The sequence below is a fragment of the Scyliorhinus torazame genome, chromosome 8 (assembly GCF_047496885.1).
Source record: "Scyliorhinus torazame isolate Kashiwa2021f chromosome 8, sScyTor2.1, whole genome shotgun sequence".
NCBI lineage: Eukaryota > Metazoa > Chordata > Chondrichthyes > Carcharhiniformes > Scyliorhinidae > Scyliorhinus > Scyliorhinus torazame.
The window spans coordinates 227,120,223-227,137,329 of NC_092714.1; the positions used below are offsets into that span (position 1 = coordinate 227,120,223).

The window sequence follows — 17,107 nt, forward strand, 5'->3', positions numbered from 1 at the left end:
CCGTAAAACGGCGCCGGAGAATGGGAAAGCCTGGCTGGAGAATCCCTATGTCATTAGATTTTTAAAAGGCATACATTTTAAGGCTATGGGTAAAGAGCATGGTACTGATTGGGTTGTGTCTTCAAAGAGCCAACACTAGCACAATGGGCTGCATAGTGTCCTTTGCTATATTCTTCTATGATTCAAAGATTCCGAATATGAAATAAAAGTCTCAATATTTACTGATTCCAGAGGATTGACTTTCAAAGAAAATTTCATAAATGAATTTTTTAACGTAAAACAGTAATTCAGACAATTCTAAGTCATGGGTTTGCCTGCATTTTAACCTGCCTGCTGAGCCTATACCTGTATTCGAGTCTGCTCCTCTGTAAGGTATGTCATAGATTGCTCCCAATAACTTCTCTTTACTTTGAAAGGAAGCAAAGTGAATTTCATTCCTCATGTGACCACCAAACTGACTCACTGATACCTATGAAAAATAAATCAGCGTATTTGAAAAACAAATCTCTATTGATCATTTTCAGTACAGAAAAAATGGCAATGTGATTTTGATAAACAATTATTCATGCAATTAAGCCATTTCATTGTTTTGCTTTAAAACAAGAAAAGTACAATTCCCGGTTTCATAATTAGCCATCAAAAGAGTTTTTATGTAAGACCTTTACACAGAAAAAGGGATCATGGTTTTGGAAAAGCTTGTGAGCCGGAACAAGAAAAAAGTAACAGAAGAAATCAGAAAATTTTGGACCCAGAATTACCTGTATTCCTCCAGGACCAATTTTGTTAAAAACATTAATGCTATCATACAGAAAGGCAATCAGCTTCTTGAAGTTCATCCCTCCTACAAACCTGGATCCATCGATTATGAACTTTAAGTCTGCTGTGATATCATGGCAAGCTAATGAAGAAAAGAAGAATGATTATTTTTTGTCACAGATGACTAAACAAAGCTGCAAAACAACTTAGAAAAACCTCAAGCAGGGCAGGTTGATATAAAAAAGTTTTGTTGCTTTGGATTTCAAAGAAGATTTTAATGATATCTTAAACTGTGTTGTGGCCAATTAACAGGACTACTGGTTATAATTCTTTTTCAAAAGGCACACTTAAATTTTGCTAGAAATGCCAGAGAGACTTTTCTTTATAAATATGTTCAAGGTGTTACGGCAGAGATAACATTACAACCACAAGGCTCAATGAGTGCCTTTAAATCGCTGTCAATTTTACTTAATTATGTGATTAGATATAATTACCTATTGTAAAACAAAATACCTACTTTTAATCCTACTCATTTGGCAGGAATGGGATGGGCTGGAGATGGAAAATTATCAAATGATCACTGTAGAGTTCTTGATCAGTTTGTGCCTACTCCCATTTTAACACAGCATATTCCAGGGAAGCAGAAGGCTCCCCTGGCAGCAGCTAAGAGCCACATCAATGCATAAATTTCAAGGTCTGAGGACATCATTCTGACCCTGACATGATTTTACTGCTGATCCGGGCCCTGAGCTCAGTGCTGGAGCTCCAGGTGAACCATGGCGACAGGTAGGATCAAGGTCAGAAGAGGCCCAAGTAAATTTGATCTTTAATTTTAAAGAAGTTTGTTTCTAAATGTTTGCCTGGATGTGAGCCGGGAAAAACAGAAGTGGACTGCGTACCTTTTTCCCATTTCATCTCTGTCGCCCAAAGTCTCTGAATCCACCTCCCACAGAAAAGAAGAATTATTGTTTTCTATCTGTTAGAACCCACACGAGGACCACGGGGAAACTACTGTCTATCTCCCCATGGGACCCGCTGAGTACGACCTTCCTAAGGACGGGGCAGAGGCCACCCAGCTGAGGCTTGTTAAAGACTACACATAAAAACCGGCCCAAAGCAGGGCCTGGTGTGGTTAGTTTGCGCAGCAAGGACTGGATTGGGAGAGAGTCACTGCTGTGGGCAGAATATTGTATATAGTTCAATAAACCTTTGTTCCACTACCGCTGGCTTCCTTAAACTATCACACACGATTGAACAAAGTTGCAGGCCACTTGCAAACCAAAAGCTGAAAGTGTTATTCTGTTAACCTAAAACAGGCAGGTTAATATTAAAAAAAAAGGATTGCTGACTTGGATTAGAAATATTTTAATTATATCTTAAACCGTTTTGTGGCCAGAATATAACGAAAGCCACTGCAGGTAACATAATGACCCTAAAGTGGGACCACTTCGCTGGCCTGTTGCCCGGGGACATCCAGCAGGCAAATATCTGAGGCCTGAGGGCCAATGTCAGGGGTGTCTCAAGCCTATGCATTACTAGCATCTACCAATTTCCAGGCTGTGGTTTATGTCTAATCTATCCCATCCTATTCTGAACTAAATTCCTTTATCAAATCACCCTGCATCTTCCTCTTTTCCAATAAAAACAGCCCCAACTTTTCAAATTCAGCTCCTGCTTTGGAAGTATTGCCAGGATGGAATGTTACAGCTGCTCCTGACAGCAAGATCTCCCAGCCCCGCCAAAGTGAATGGAACTTTGATCGGCTCCCTGCATTTCACTCTCCGCCCCTACCACGATTCTGCCAGAGTATCCATTCCAGTAGTACATTTCCAGCAAAGAAACCACTCCTTCTATGTTAGTGAACTATAATGATGGCAAGGAGCAGTATGCCGTCATTTTTACATGAAAAATTGCTTTGGGGGAGTTTTTACATTGCTGGCTTCATGTAAACAGTTATATCCTGCCTAAGTCAACTTCTCCCAAAATAAATGTTTTGCCATTGGCCTGTTTCCTATTTGATTTCATTCCCCTTCTCCCCCCTTGCCAAACACATACAACATAACGGGAAGCAAACTGACAGAAGCAGAAGTCAGAAACAGGGCAGATTATCAGCATTTAAACTGACAGTGGGGAAACTGTAGCGAGACATCAAAAGCAAATGGCACAGAAGGAAATGCAGAATGTGGTGTCATGTGAGAGTACCTTTAAGAAATGGGTGTTTATTAAATGTACCTTTAAGAAATGGGTGTTTATCACTGATGTCAGAGTGTGGGCTGTCTGTCAGCTTTTTATTTTAGTTTTAGGCTGTTTGCTGCAGGGTGTGTTTTAGTTTCGTTTTCAGTGTTGGAGCTGAAGCCAGACAAAGCAGGTGTACTGCTGTTCTCTCTGCCATGAAAAGACGATCTCTTGATCATTTGGTAAATTCAGAATTATAAATATTTTCAGTCGTGACTGTAAACCTGATGTGCTTCTGTTAAAAGGTGTTTCTTTTGTCTTCTGGATATTGTTTGGGAAGTTATTAAGGATTACTTAGTGTTGTATTCTTTGGGGGTTGTATTTGAATTAATGGTTGCTAAGGTGTTCACTGTATGTTTTAAAAAGGTTAATTGAGTTCATAGAGTAAACATGGTGTTGCTTTAAAAAATACTTTTCCATTTCTGCTGTACCACGCCGGTAGAGTGGGCCGTGTGCTCCCCATACCACAATCTATTAAAAGTTGTGGGTCAGCTGAACTCCATGATACACTTTGGGGTTCTCTACACCCTGGCCCATAACAAATTGGGGGATCGTCCGGGATAAAAGTCAATCTATTGGATTGGTTTAGTGAACTTAAAGACAGTGAGGGGTGAGCATATTGTGGTTGCTTATCAGGTGTGGTATTCTAGTTTAAGTGGGGAGTGTGTTGTGGACAATGGCTCTTTCGGAGGCTCTGAAGTTTTTGGGGGTGGAGACGGTCACACGCAGTACCTTACGGACAGAGACTAAAAGCAGACTGTTAGATTTGGCAAAAATATTGCAGTTAACATTACCTGACAAAGTGCGAAACGATGAGGTAATTATGGTGGTGGCTAAGCATTTAAAGTTGCCTGAGATACAGTTTGACTCATTGGAAATGGCAAAAATTCAGTTACAAATTAAACAAATGGAACATGAGAAAGAATTAAAGCAGCTTGAATACGAAAGAGAGGAAAAAGAAAGAGAGAGAGAGGGAAAAGAAAAGGAGAGAGAAGAAAGGAGAAAAGAAAGAATAGCCCTAGCAGAACAAAAAGAAAGAGAAAGGGAGATACAGATCAGGGAAAAAGATAAAGAGAGAGTTTGAACTTCAGAAAAGGTATTGAAACATGACAGTCAGTTAAAATTGGCAGACGTAAAGGGAAATGTACCTTGGATGACAGTGATGAGGATAGTGAGAAAGAGCATTAAAGTCAAAGGCTTGGTGGGGATCTATTGAAATATGTCCAAGCATTGCCAATGTTTGATCAGAAGGAGGTAGAAGTCTTTTTCATTTCATTTGAGAAAGTAGCTAAACAAATGAAATGGCCACAGGGCAAGTGGGTGTTACTGATTCAAACAAAGCTGGTAGGTAGGGCTGGTGAAGTGTTTGCATCACTACCGGCGGAGGTATCTGGGACATATGAGCAGGTGAAAAAATCCATCTTTGGTGCATCTGAACTAGTGCCTGAAGCCTACAGCCAAAGGTTTAGAAATTTAAGGAAATAATTTGGTCAAACATACATGGCGTTTGAAAGGCTCAAACAGAGTAATTTTGATAGGTGGATAAGGGTTTTGAAAATAAACTAAATGTATGAAGCTCTCAGAGAAATTATGCTTTTGGAGGAGTTTAAAAATTCAATTCCTGATGTAGTGAAAACTCATGTGGAAGAGCAGAGGGTTAACACTACGAGGTTAGCAGCAGAAATGGCAGATGATTATGAATTAGTTCATAAATCAAAGCTTGGTTTCTGACATCAGTTTCAGCCTGTGAGGGATAGAAACTGAGGGCATGAGAAATACTCAAGTGGTAAAAGTAAAGGTGATCTGATGGGAAATAATGAGAGTGTACCTCAGATTTAAAAATAAATCCAGGAGGGTGGAAAAGAAATTAAAAGTTTCAAATGTTTTCACTGTAATAAACTAGGCCATGCAAAGTCACAGTGTTGGTGGTTGAAGAAAAGCACTGGGAAGGCTGATGTGGTAAGACAGGATAAGACAGTGGGGTTTGTTAAAGTGGTAAAGGAAAGCCCAAGTGAAGCGAAGGAGGTGCAAAAGATTGTACAGCCTGATCAAGAGGTGACTGATAAGAAGGTGCCAGATGTCTTTAAAGAATTTACTTGTGTGGGTAAAGTTTACTCATGTACATCAGGAAGAGCACGTAAAGAAGTCACAAGTTTAAGAGATACGGGAGCTAGTCAATCTTTAATGGTAAGAGATGAGGAGTCATGTAGTTTGGGAGGAATGTTGCCAGAAAAGGTGGTGATATGTGGAATTCAGGGTGAGAGGAGTAGTGTTCCATTATATAAGGTAAGGTTGGAAAGTCCAGTGAAGAGTGGTGAAGTGGTAGTAGGAGTAATAGAGAAACTATCTTGTCCAGGAATACAGTTTATCTTGGGTAATGATATAGCTGGATCGCAGGTGGGAGTGATGCCTACTGTGGTTGATAAGCCAGTGGAAAATCAGACAACTGAAGTGTTGAAGGACGAATATCCTGGGATTTTTCCGGATTGTGCAGTAACAAGGTCGCAAAGTCACAGGTTAAGACAAGAGGAGAAATCAGAGAGCGTAGATAAAGGTGAAGTGCAATTATCAGAAACGATTTTTGATCAGATGGTTGGAAAAGAACAGGTGGAGGATGAGGCGGATATTTTTATTTCAGGAAAATTGTCGGAGTTACAACAGAAAGATGTAGAAATAAAACGGATGTATCCGAAAGCATACACGGAAGAGGAATCTGAGTGGATACCAGAGTGTTATTACCGTTAAAGTGATGTCTGATGAGAAAATGGAGACCTTTACATATGCAGGCGGATGAAAAGTGGGCAGAAGTTCATCAAGTAGTATTGCCGGTAGGGTGTAGAAAGGAGGTGCTGCGAGTTGCACATGAGGTACCAGTGGGAGGTCATTTGGGAATAAGGAAAACTCAAGCAAAAATACAAAAACATTTTTATTGGCCTGGACTACATAAAGATGTAGTTAAATTTTGTCAATCATGTCACACATGTCAAGTGATAGGAAGAACTCAAGCAGTGATAAAAACCAGCGCCCTTAATACCCATTCCAGCATTTGAGGAACCTTTTACAAGGGTCCTAATTGATTGCGGAGGACCGCTTCCTAAAACAAAAAGTGGGAATCAATATCTTTTGACTATAATGGATGTGTCTACTAGGTTTCCAGAGGCCATTCCAGTACGTAATATTACAACTAAAAAGATTGTGGAGGAGTTACTTAAATATTTTACTAGATATGGACTACCCACAGAAATATAATCGGATCAAGGATCAAATTTTACCTCAAGGTTATTCAAAGAAGTTATGAATAGCTGAGGAATAAAACAATTTAAATCAACTGCGTACCATCCAGAATCGCAGGGAGCATTAGAAAGGTGGCATCAGGTATCAAAGACAATGTTGAGGGCTTATTGTCAAGATTATCCAGAGGATTGGGATAAAGGAATTCCATTCGTATTGTTTGCAATTAGGGATGCACCTAATGAGTCAACCAAATTTAGTCCTTTTGAACTAATTTTTGGTCATGATGTAAGAGGACCACTTAAATTGATTAAGGAAAAATTGGTGAGTGAGAAATCAGAACTTACATTATTGGATTACGTGTCAAATTTTAGGGAACGATTAAATAGAGCAGGTGAATGGGCTGGACAACATTTAAAAGTTGCACAAAATGTGATGAAACAGGTAGCAGACAAGAAATCCAAAGTTCGTAGTTTTGCCAGTGGAGATAAAGTTTTTGTATTGTTACCAGTGGTAGGTGAACCTTTAAAAGCAAGGTTTTGAGGACGTTATCAGATTGAAAGGAAATTAAGTGAGGTGAATTATGTGGTAAAAACACCAGATAGAAGGAAGACTCACTGAGTGTGTTCTGTGAATATACTTAAAAGGTACTTTGAAAGGGAAGGAGAGAAAAAGGAGGTTTAAATGATTCTAACTCAAAGTGATGAACCAAATTCAAATGACTTGGAATTTGACATACCTCAAATTAAACTGGAAAATGAGGATGTTCTTAAAAATTGGGATAAATTGTTGAGTTACTTTCCAGAGGAAAAACAAACTGACCTGAAAGAGTTATTGATATCACGTGGGCAAGTTTGTAGAGATAAATTGGGAAGGACTAAAATGGCTATACATGATGTAGATGTGGGAAATGCTGTTCCGATCAAACAACATCCATATAGTCTTGACCTGTTAAAATTGGCACAGGTTAACAAAGAGATTGAGAGTATGCTTTAAAATGACATAATTGAAGTGGGTTGCAGCCAATGGAGCCCACCCATAGTGATGGTACATAAACGAGACGGTGCCCAACGGTTGTGTGTGGACTATAGAAAGGTTAATGCAGTTACAAGAACGGACTCTTATCCTATCCCACATTTGCAGGATTGCACTGAGAAAGTGGGACATAGAAAAATACAGCACAGAACAGGCCCTTCGGCCCACGATGTTGTGCCGAACCTTTGTCCTAGATTAATCATAGATTATCGTTGAATTTACAGTGCAGAAGGAGGCCATTCGGCCCATTGAGTCTGCATCGGCTCTTGGAAAGAGCACCCTACCCAAGGTCAACACCTCCACCCAACACAAAGTACAATTTTGGACACTAAGGGCAATTTATCATAGCCAATCCACCTAACCTGCACATCTTTGGACTGTGGGAGGAAACCGGAGCACCCGGAGGAAACCCACGCACACACGGGGAGGATGTGCAGACTCCGCACAGACAGTGACCCAAGCCGGAATCGAACTTGGGACCCTGGAGCTGTGAAGCAATTGTGCTATCCACAATGCTACCACGCTGCCCTTAAGAACAAATAAATCTACACGATATCAATCTACCGTAATCCATGTACCTATCCAATAGTTGCTTGAAGGTCCCTAATGTTTCCGACTCAACTACTTCCACAGGCAGTGCATTCCATGCCCCCACTACTCTCTGGGTAAAGAACCTCCCTCTGACATCCCCCCTATATCTTCCACCATTCACCTTAAATTTATGTCCCCTTGTAATGCTTTGTTCCACCTGGGGAAAAAGTCTCTGACTGTCTACTCTATCTATTCTCCTGATCATCTTATAAACCTCTATCAAGTCGCCCCTCATCCTTTTCCGTACTAATGAGAAAAGGCCTAGCACCCTCACCCTTTCCTCGTAAAACCTACTCTCCATTCCAGGCAACATCCTGGTAAATCTCCTTTGCACCTTTTCCAAAGCTTCCACATCCTTCCTAAAATGAGGCGACCAGAACTGTACACAGTACTCCAAATGTGGCCTTACCAAAGTTTTGTACAGCTGCATCATCACCTCACGGCTCTTAAATTCAATCCCTCTGTTAATGAACGCTAGCACACCATAGGCCTTCTTCACAGCTCTATCCACTTGAGTGGCAACTTTCAAAGATGTATGAACATAGACCCCAAGATCTCTCTGCTCCTCCACATTGCCAAGAACTCTACCGTTAACCTTGTATTCCGCATTCATATTTGTCCTTCCAAAATGGACAACCTCACACTTTTCAGGGTTAAACGCCATCTGCCACTTCTCAGCCCAGCTCTGCATCCTATCTATGTCTCTTTGCAGCCGACAACAGCCCTCCTCACTATCCACAACTCCACCAATCTTCGTATCGTCTGCAAATTTACTGACCCACCCTTCAACTCCCTCATCCAAGTCATTAATGAAAATCACAAACAGCAGAGGACCCAGAACTGATCCTTGCGGTACGCCACTGGTAACTGGGATCCAGGCTGAATATTTGCCATCCACCACCACTCTCTGACTCCTATTGGTTAGCCAGTTCGTTATCCAACTGGCCAAATTTCCCACTATCCCATGCCTCCTTACTTTCTACAGAAGCCTACCATGGGGAACCTTATCAAATGCCTTATTAAAATCCATGTACACGAAATCCACTGCTTTACCTTCATCCACATGCTTGGTCACCTCCTCAAAGAATTCAATAAGACTTGTAAGGCAAGACCTACCCCTCACAAATCCATGCTGACTATCCCTAATCAAGCAGTGTCTTTCCAGATGCTCAGAAATCCTATCCTTCAGTACTCTTTCCATTACTTTGCCTACCACTGAAGTAAGACTAACTGGCCTGTAATTCCCAGGGTTATCCCTAGTCCCTGAACAGGGGCACGACATTCGCCACTCTCCAATCCCCTGGTACCACCCCTGTTGACAGTGAGGACGAAAAGATCATTGCCAACAGCTCTGCAATTTCATCTCTTGCTGCCCATAGAATCCTTGGATATATCCCGCCAGGCCCAGGGACTTGTCTATCCTCAAGTTTTTCAAAATGCCCAACACATCTTCCTCCCTAACAAGTATTTCCTCGAGCATACCAGTCTGTTTCACACTGTCCTCTCCAACAATATGGCCCCTCTCATTTGTAAATACTGAAGAAAAGTACTCGTTCAAGACCTCTCCTATCTCTTCAGACTCAATACACAATCTCCCGCTACTGTCCTTGATCTGATCTACCCTCGCTCTAGTCATTCTCATATTTCTCACATATATGTAAAAGGCCTTGGGGTTTTCCTTGATCCAACCCGCCAAAGATTGTTCATGCCCTCTCTTAGCTCTCCTAATCCCTTTCTTCAGTTCCCTCCTGGCTATCTTGTATCCCTCCAGTGCCCAGTCTGAACCTTGTTTCCTCAGCCTTACATAAGTCTCCTTCTTCCTCGTAACAAGACATTCAACCTCTCTTGTCAACCATGGTTCCCTCACTCGACCATCTCTTCCCTGCCTGACAGGGACATACATATCAAGGACACGTAGTACCTGTTCCTTGAACAAGTTCCACATTTCACTTGTGTCCTTCCCTGACAGCCTATGTTCCCAACTTATGCACTTCAATTCTTGTCTGACAACATCGTATTTACCCTTCCCCCAATTGTAAACCTTGCCCTGTTGCACGCACCTATCTCTCTCCATTACTAAAGTGAAAGTCACAGAATTGTGGTCACTATCTCCAAAATGCTCCCCCACTAACAAATCTATCACTTGCCCTGGTTCATTACCAAGCACCAAATCCAATATTGCCTCCCCTCTGGTCGGACAATCTACATACTGTGTTCGAAAAGCTTCCTGGACATACTGCACAAACACATCCCCATCCAAACTATTTGATCTAAAGAGTTTCCACTCAATGTTTGGGAAGTTGAAGTCACCCATGACTACTACCCTGTGACTTCCGCACCTTTCCAAAATCTATTTCCCAATCTGTTCCTCCACATCTCTGCTACTATTGGGGGGCCTATAGAAAGCTCCTAACAAGGTGACTGCTCCTTTCCTATTTCTGACTTCAACCCATACTACCTCAGTAGGCAGATACTCCTCGAACTGCCTTTCTGCAGCTGTTATACTATCACTAATTAACAATGCCACCCCCCCACCTCTTTTACCACCCTCCCTAATCTTATTGAAACGTCGATAACCAGGGACCTCCAACAACATCTCTGCCCCTCTTCTATCCAGGTTTCCGTGATGGCCACCACATTGTAGTCCCAAGTACCGATCCATGCCTTAAGTTCACCCACCTTATTCCTGATGCTTCTTGCGTTGAAGTATACACACTTCAACCCATCTCCGTGCCTGCAAGTACTCTCCTTTGTCAGAGTTCCCTTCCCCACTGGGAAGGTTCGGCACAACATCGTGGGCCGAAGGGCCTGTTCTGTGCTGTATTTTCTATGTTCTATGTTCTATGTTCACTGCCTCACTACACGCTTTGGCGTCCTGAATATCGGCTACCTTAGTTGCTGGACTACAAATCCCGTTCACATTCCCCTGCCAAATTAGTTTCAACCCTCCCGAAGTGTACTAGAAAACCTCCCTCCCAGGATATTGGTACCCCTCTGGTTCCGATGCAACCCGTCCTGCTTGTACAGGTCCCACCTTCCCCAGAATGCGCTCCAATTATCCAAATACCTAAAGCCCTCCCTCCTACACCATTCCTGCAGCCACGTGTTCAGCTACACTCTCTCCCTATTCCTAGCCTCGCTATCACGTGGCATCGGCAACAAACCAGAGATGACAACTCGGTCTGTCCTGGCTTTTAACTTCCAGCCTAACTCCCTAAACTCGTTTATTACCTCCACACCCCTTTTCCTACCTACATCGTTGGTACCAATGTGCACCACGACTTCTGGCTGCTTCCCCTCCCCCTTAAGGATCCTGAAGACACGATCCGAGACATCCCTGGCCCTGGCAACCGGGATGCAACACACCTTCCGGGAGTCTCGCTCGCGACCACAGAATCTCCTATCTATTCCCCTAACCATTGAATCTCCTACTACTATTGCTTTTCTATTTTCCCCCCTTCCCTTCTGAGCCCCAGAGCCAGACTCAGTGCCAGAGACCTGGCCGCTAGGGCCTTCCCCCGGTAGGTCATCCCCCCAAACAGCATCCAAAACGGTATACTTGTTTTGAAGGGGAACGGCCACGAGGGATCCCTGCACTGTCTGCCTGTTTGTTTTCTTTCCCCTGACTGTAACCCAGTTACTCTAGTTCTGCACCTTGGGTGTGGTTACCTCCCTGTAACTCTTCTCTATCATCCCCTCTGCCTCCCGGATGATCCGAAGTTCATCCAGCTTCAGCTCCAGTTCCCTATCACGGTCTTTGAGGAGCTGGAGCCGGGTGCACTTCCCGCAGGTGTAGTCAGCGGGGACACCAGTGGTATCCCTCACCACCCACATCCTACAGGAGGAGCATGCAACTGGCCTAGCCTCCATCCCCTCTTACCTTACAGAAAGCTGCCCTGTGGACCAACTGGACCTCCGCCCTCCCAGTCAGCTGCACTCTCTGTAAACTCCTGGCTCCCTTCTCGCTCTTTGCGGAAATGTAGGAAACAAAATGAAAGGAGCGCCTTACTCCCTCCTCACCTAACTCCCTCAGTCACCAAACTCTCACTATAGCACTCAAATTCAGCACTCCCTCAGTCACCAAACTCTTACTATAGCACTCAAATGCACCAAATTCAACACTCCCTCAGTCACCAAACTCTCACTATAGCACTCAAATGCACCAAATTCAGCACTCAGTGCAAACAAATTCTGCATTGTAGGGGATCACTTTTATACTGTGAATCTAGCCTCTGAAAACTGGCCTAATCCAATTAACTAATTAACAAGCTCCAGCTGCAAGTACCTACAAGTAGAACCTTTGTTTAAAGCTGATTGAAAATTCACCTTCTTCTAAACCAAACAGCAACTTTTAAGTTAATTAACTAAATAAAAGAAAGACTAGACTTTAGATAAAAATGAAGCCTTATACTTCCACAGTCACCAAACTCTCACTATAGCACTCAAATGCACTAAATTCAACACTCAGTGCAAACAGCTTTTATTTCCAAATTGGATTTACTTCAAGGTTACTGGCAGGTACCTTTATCCGAAAGGGCGAAGATTTCAGCTTTTGTGACTCCAGATGGTATATACCAAGTCAACGTTATGCCATTTGGCTTGAAAAACGCCCCAGCCACATTTCAACGGTTAACTAACAAAGTCGTTTCAGGATTACACAATTGTGCGGTATACATCGACAATCTGGTAATTTTCAGCCAGACATGGAAAGAACATTTAAAACATCTGATGGAGTTATTTGATCGACTTCAGGAGGTGGTGATAAACCTAGCCAAAAGTGAATTTGGAAAAGCCCAAGTCACTTTCCTTGGCCATACGGGATGTGAAACCAACAGTTATTGAGGAGTTTTCGATACCCTCAAGACAACGGGAAATAATGCGATTTCTTGGCCTGAGTGGATTTGATTGAACATTTGTGAAAAAATGTTATTGCATGGTTGCTCCACTGATGGACTGAAGAAACGTCGAAAATTTCAGTGGACAGCGGATTTTCAACAGGCATCTGACTGCCTGAAAGCTGTGATAACCAATGCTCATGTATTGGAGAATTACAAGGGACTCTGTGATCAGATTGAACTAAAGTATCTGACTTTAAAGGGAAATGCCGAGGCGTAGAGAAATGGATGGATCGTGCAGCGACCTTCTTGTTCAAAGAGACTGTCAATCGAGAAGGATTTCAGTTGGAAGAAGAACGGGGAAAAAATGGACTAAATTATTATACCTGTTTGCGTGTGCTGTTTTTTGAAACAAAAAGGTATATTTACTGTGTGCATTTCTTAAAGGATAGTGAAAAATGAAACCATCTTGAAGTTGATGGTTTTTTTTTTCTTGGGGAGAGGTGTCATGTGAGAGTACCTTTAAGAAATGGGTGTTTAAGAAATGTACCTTTAAGAAATGGGTGTTTATCAGTGATGTCAGAGTGTGGGTGGAGCTGGGCTGTCTGTCAGCTTTTTACTTTCGTTTTAGGCTGTTTGTTGCAAGGTGTGTTTTAGTTTCGTTTTCAGTGTTGGAGCTGAAGCCAGACAAAGCAGGTGTACTGCTGTTCTCTCTGCCATGAAAACACTATCTCTTGATCATTTGGTGAATTCAGAATTATAAATGTTTTCAGTAGTGAATGTAAACCTGATGTGCTTCTGTTAAAAGGTGTTTATTTTGTCTTCTGGATGTTGTTTGGGAAATTATTAAGGATTACTTAGTGTTGTATTCTTTGGGGGTTATTTTGAATTAATAGTTGCTAAGATGTTCACTGTATGTTTTAAAAAGGTTAACTTGAGTTCATAGAATAAACATTGTTTTGCTTTAAAAAATACTTTTCCATTTCTGCTGTACCACACCTGTAGAGTGGGCCGTGTGCTCCCCATACCACAATCTATTAAAAGTTGAGGGTCAGGTGAACTCCATGATACACTTTGGGATTCTCTAAACCCTGGCCCATAACAGTGGTAAGAGAATAAAAAGGATACAGATAGAGGGCAGAATTCTACAGTCCCCCATTGGCACGTTTGCATGTGGAGGAGGTCGTAAAATTACCCTCAATCTTTCCACCTACTGTCGACTTGACCGCTATTTTACATGGTGTGGGAGAGGCTGAGGATGGCTCCAGGCTCCCTCATCCCAATGAGGCCAGACGGCCGCATCCCAGCCTGCCAGAATTTTGAGGCTGGTGGGAGGACTTCAAACGCAGTGGCGGGGGGGGGATGGGGCTCTGCAGGTCACCCTTCTTGGGCCTCGTCTGAAAGAAGTGGGCGCGCCTTCCTGAAGGGGTCCCCCTTCCACATTGTGTGGGCCCATTAAGGCCTGTCCTCTGCAGTTGCTCCCTGCAGCTGGTCTCATATTCAAGACCCCCATTCTTACCACCCTCTCGTGGCTCACATCACCCCACTGAGACCCCCACCCCCACAACAACATTTTACTTGGGGCTGAATTTTGCCTGCCCCTGTGTAGATAATATGCTGCCCTGTCATAAAACATTTCACATTGACAACTGGGCAAGGGCGGGCAAGATGTTTTTTGTCAAATAAGTTAATCAAAGAGCGAGAAGGAATGGGGTTCTCGGTTGTTGGCGATCTCCATACGTAACAAATCTGCTGCACACCCTTTTTCTCTTCGTACTCTAAAGGATTTGACACTGGCAAAAATCCTCTATGTATCTCAGTGCCAAATTCACTTTTGATTTTAGTGTGCCTGTACCCGCTGTCTCTAAAAATAACCCATTATACAGGGACGTGGAAACGTGACTGCAATCTGCCATTCCATTCCTTCCCTCCTGTGGCTACTGCGCATTCTCATTGAACAATTTCCTCCTTTAACTGACAATGGTTTCTGCGTGGATACATAGGTGGGCAAATTAAGACAGAAAACTGCACTTCCGATTGCGGCTATGCCTAGGTAGGTCACACGGCCGGCAGCTCCCGCCGACAACGGACTTTTGGGCCTTTGTACGGAGCTCCAGCAGCACTTGGACGACGATTCCCGGTGTGGGAAGGAAGCAGTGAGGGTTCCCTAGCACTGTCTGGAGGGGACCAGGAGTGGGGCGATCAAAAAAGCGGTTTTGGAAAAGAGAGGAGAACAGGTGCGAAAAAGCAAGATGGCGGCCGGCGGGGATCAGGCAGCGGGGGCCCAGTGGTCACGGGAGCAGCAGGAGTTTGTCAGGAGCTGCTTCGCCGAGTTAAAGGCGGAGATGCTTGCCCCAATGAAGGCTTCTATTGAAAGGTTGGTGGAGACCCAGAAGATGCAGGGGACGGCGATTAAGGAGGTGCAGCAAAAGGCCTCTGACAATGAGGATGAGATTTTGGGCCTGGCGGTTAGAGTGGAGGCGCACGAGGCCCTGCACAAAAGATGGCAGAAGCTGGAAGACCTTGAAAATAGGTTGAGGAGGCAGATCCTGCGGATTCTGGGTCTCCCTGAAGACGCGGAGGGGTCGGATGCGGGGGCATATGTGACCACGATGCTGGGAACGCTGATGGGCGCGGGAGCCTCCCCGCGGCCCCTGGAGCTGGACGGAGTACAGAGTCCTGGCAAGGAAGCCTAAGGCGAATGAGCCGCCGAGAGCTATGGTGGTAAGATTCCACCGCTTCACCGACAAGGAGTGTGTCCTTCGATGGGCAAAGAAGGAGCGAAGCAGTAAGTGGGAGAACTGCGAGATCCGTATTTATCAGGACTGGAGTGCAGAGCTGGCTAAGAGGCGTGCGGGATTCAACCGGGCCAAGGCCGTCCTCCACAGCAAAGGGGTGAAGTTGGGGCTGCTACAACCGTCGAGACTGTGGGTCACGTACCAAGACCGGCACCATTATTTCGATACGCCGGATGTGGCGTGGACTTTTATTAAGAACGAGAAGCTGGACTCGAACTAATGGACTGCTGCATGTTGTTGGGACACCCGGGCCGGGGGGGGGGGGGGGGTTTATGTTGGTTTTACCCTGTGTTTTCTTTTTGTTTGCCCCCTTTGCTGAACCGAGGTTCAGGGTCTGTTTGCTGTTGGTACAGAGCTGCGTCACAGGCGGTGGGGACGGGCCGGACAGCGAGAGCAGTTTGCTGGGTGGGGGGGTCGCCCAATGCTGGGGATAGCACCCAAAGTTTGTCTGTTTGATTGAGCTTTTTTTTTTTCTCTTGACACATGGGAATAATGGGGGGGCTCTCTCTCCCTCACTTGGTTTGGGGGTGTGGGGGGGGGGGGGGGAGGGGTGGAGACCCGTAGAAGGAGCCAACAGTGGGATTGGAGGTAGAGGCAGGAGTTGCCGGGGTCAGCATGAGTCAGCTGACTTACGGGAGTGCAATGAGGGGGGGAAGGGGGGTTAAGCGGATGCTTGACTTGGGAGAGTGGTGTCGAGGGGGGTAGGAGGGCTGAGATGTTGCTTTCCTGGCTGTAGGGGAAGCAACTTTCGGAGTGAAAGGGCGAGTCGGGACGGGGAGCCACCGGCTGGGGGCCTGGAGTGTGCGGGAGGCGTGGACACGTGGCTGGCCTAAAAAAGGGAATGGTTAGTCGGCGGGGGCGGGGGGGGGGGGGGTAATTAACCCTCCGACCAGGCTGCTTACGTGGAACATGAGGGGCCTGAATGGGCCGGTCAGGAGGGCCCGTGTGTTCTCTCACTTAAAGGGGCTAAAGACAGACATAGCCATACTACAAGAAACGCATCTGAAGCTTGCTGATCAAACTAGGCTGAGGAAGAGATGGGTAGGGCAGGTCTTTCACTCGGGGCTGGACGCGAAGACCAGGGGGGTCGCAATCTTGGTGAGCAAACGGGTGGCATTTGAGGCGGGGGGTATTGTGGCGGATAAAGGGGGTAGATATATTATGGTGAGTGGCAAGCTACAGGGGGCCCGGGTGGTGCTAGTGAACGTGTATGCCCCGAATTGGGACGATGTGGATGTTATGAAGCGAATGTTGAGTAAAATTGCTTCCTTGGTAGCCCGGAGACGGACCTTGTTAATGTGGAGGGATGCAAAACCCCCAAGTGTGGAGCCTTGGGTCAGTGACATGGCTGGGTTTCTAGGTTTGGAGAGGATAAAGTTTGCCTTGAGAGGGTCCTTGATGGGGTTCTCCAGGCGGTGGCAACCATTCCTTGACTTTCTCGCGGAACGTTGAGTGAGGAGGTCAGCAGCAGCAGAAAACCGGGCGGGGGGGGGGGGGCTGTATGGGTTGTGGATAGATTTTTCTTGTAGATGGTAGTTATCCCATCTTGTTTTGTTAAGTTGTTCATTCTTTTTTCGTTTTTTGTTGCCTTTTGTTTAATAGTGATTTTGTAAAAATTCTGTAAAA

The 17,107-nt window shown here is 44.6% G+C and overlaps 1 protein-coding gene across 4 annotated transcripts in view; it reads right to left on the reverse strand.

The window, feature by feature from the left end:
• The window catches only part of LOC140428420 (collagen alpha-1(XIV) chain-like), a 295,003-nt gene that overhangs the window by 83,058 nt on the left and 194,838 nt on the right, over window positions 1-17,107 (reverse strand). For all 4 annotated transcript variants that reach the window (XM_072514848.1, XM_072514846.1, XM_072514847.1 and 1 more), the window contains exons 26-27: window positions 759-898; window positions 346-469 (exon numbers count right to left, since the gene is read on the reverse strand). In XM_072514848.1, the coding sequence (XP_072370949.1) occupies window positions 346-469; window positions 759-898 (264 nt within the window). The remainder of the gene's footprint in view (window positions 1-345; window positions 470-758; window positions 899-17,107) is intronic.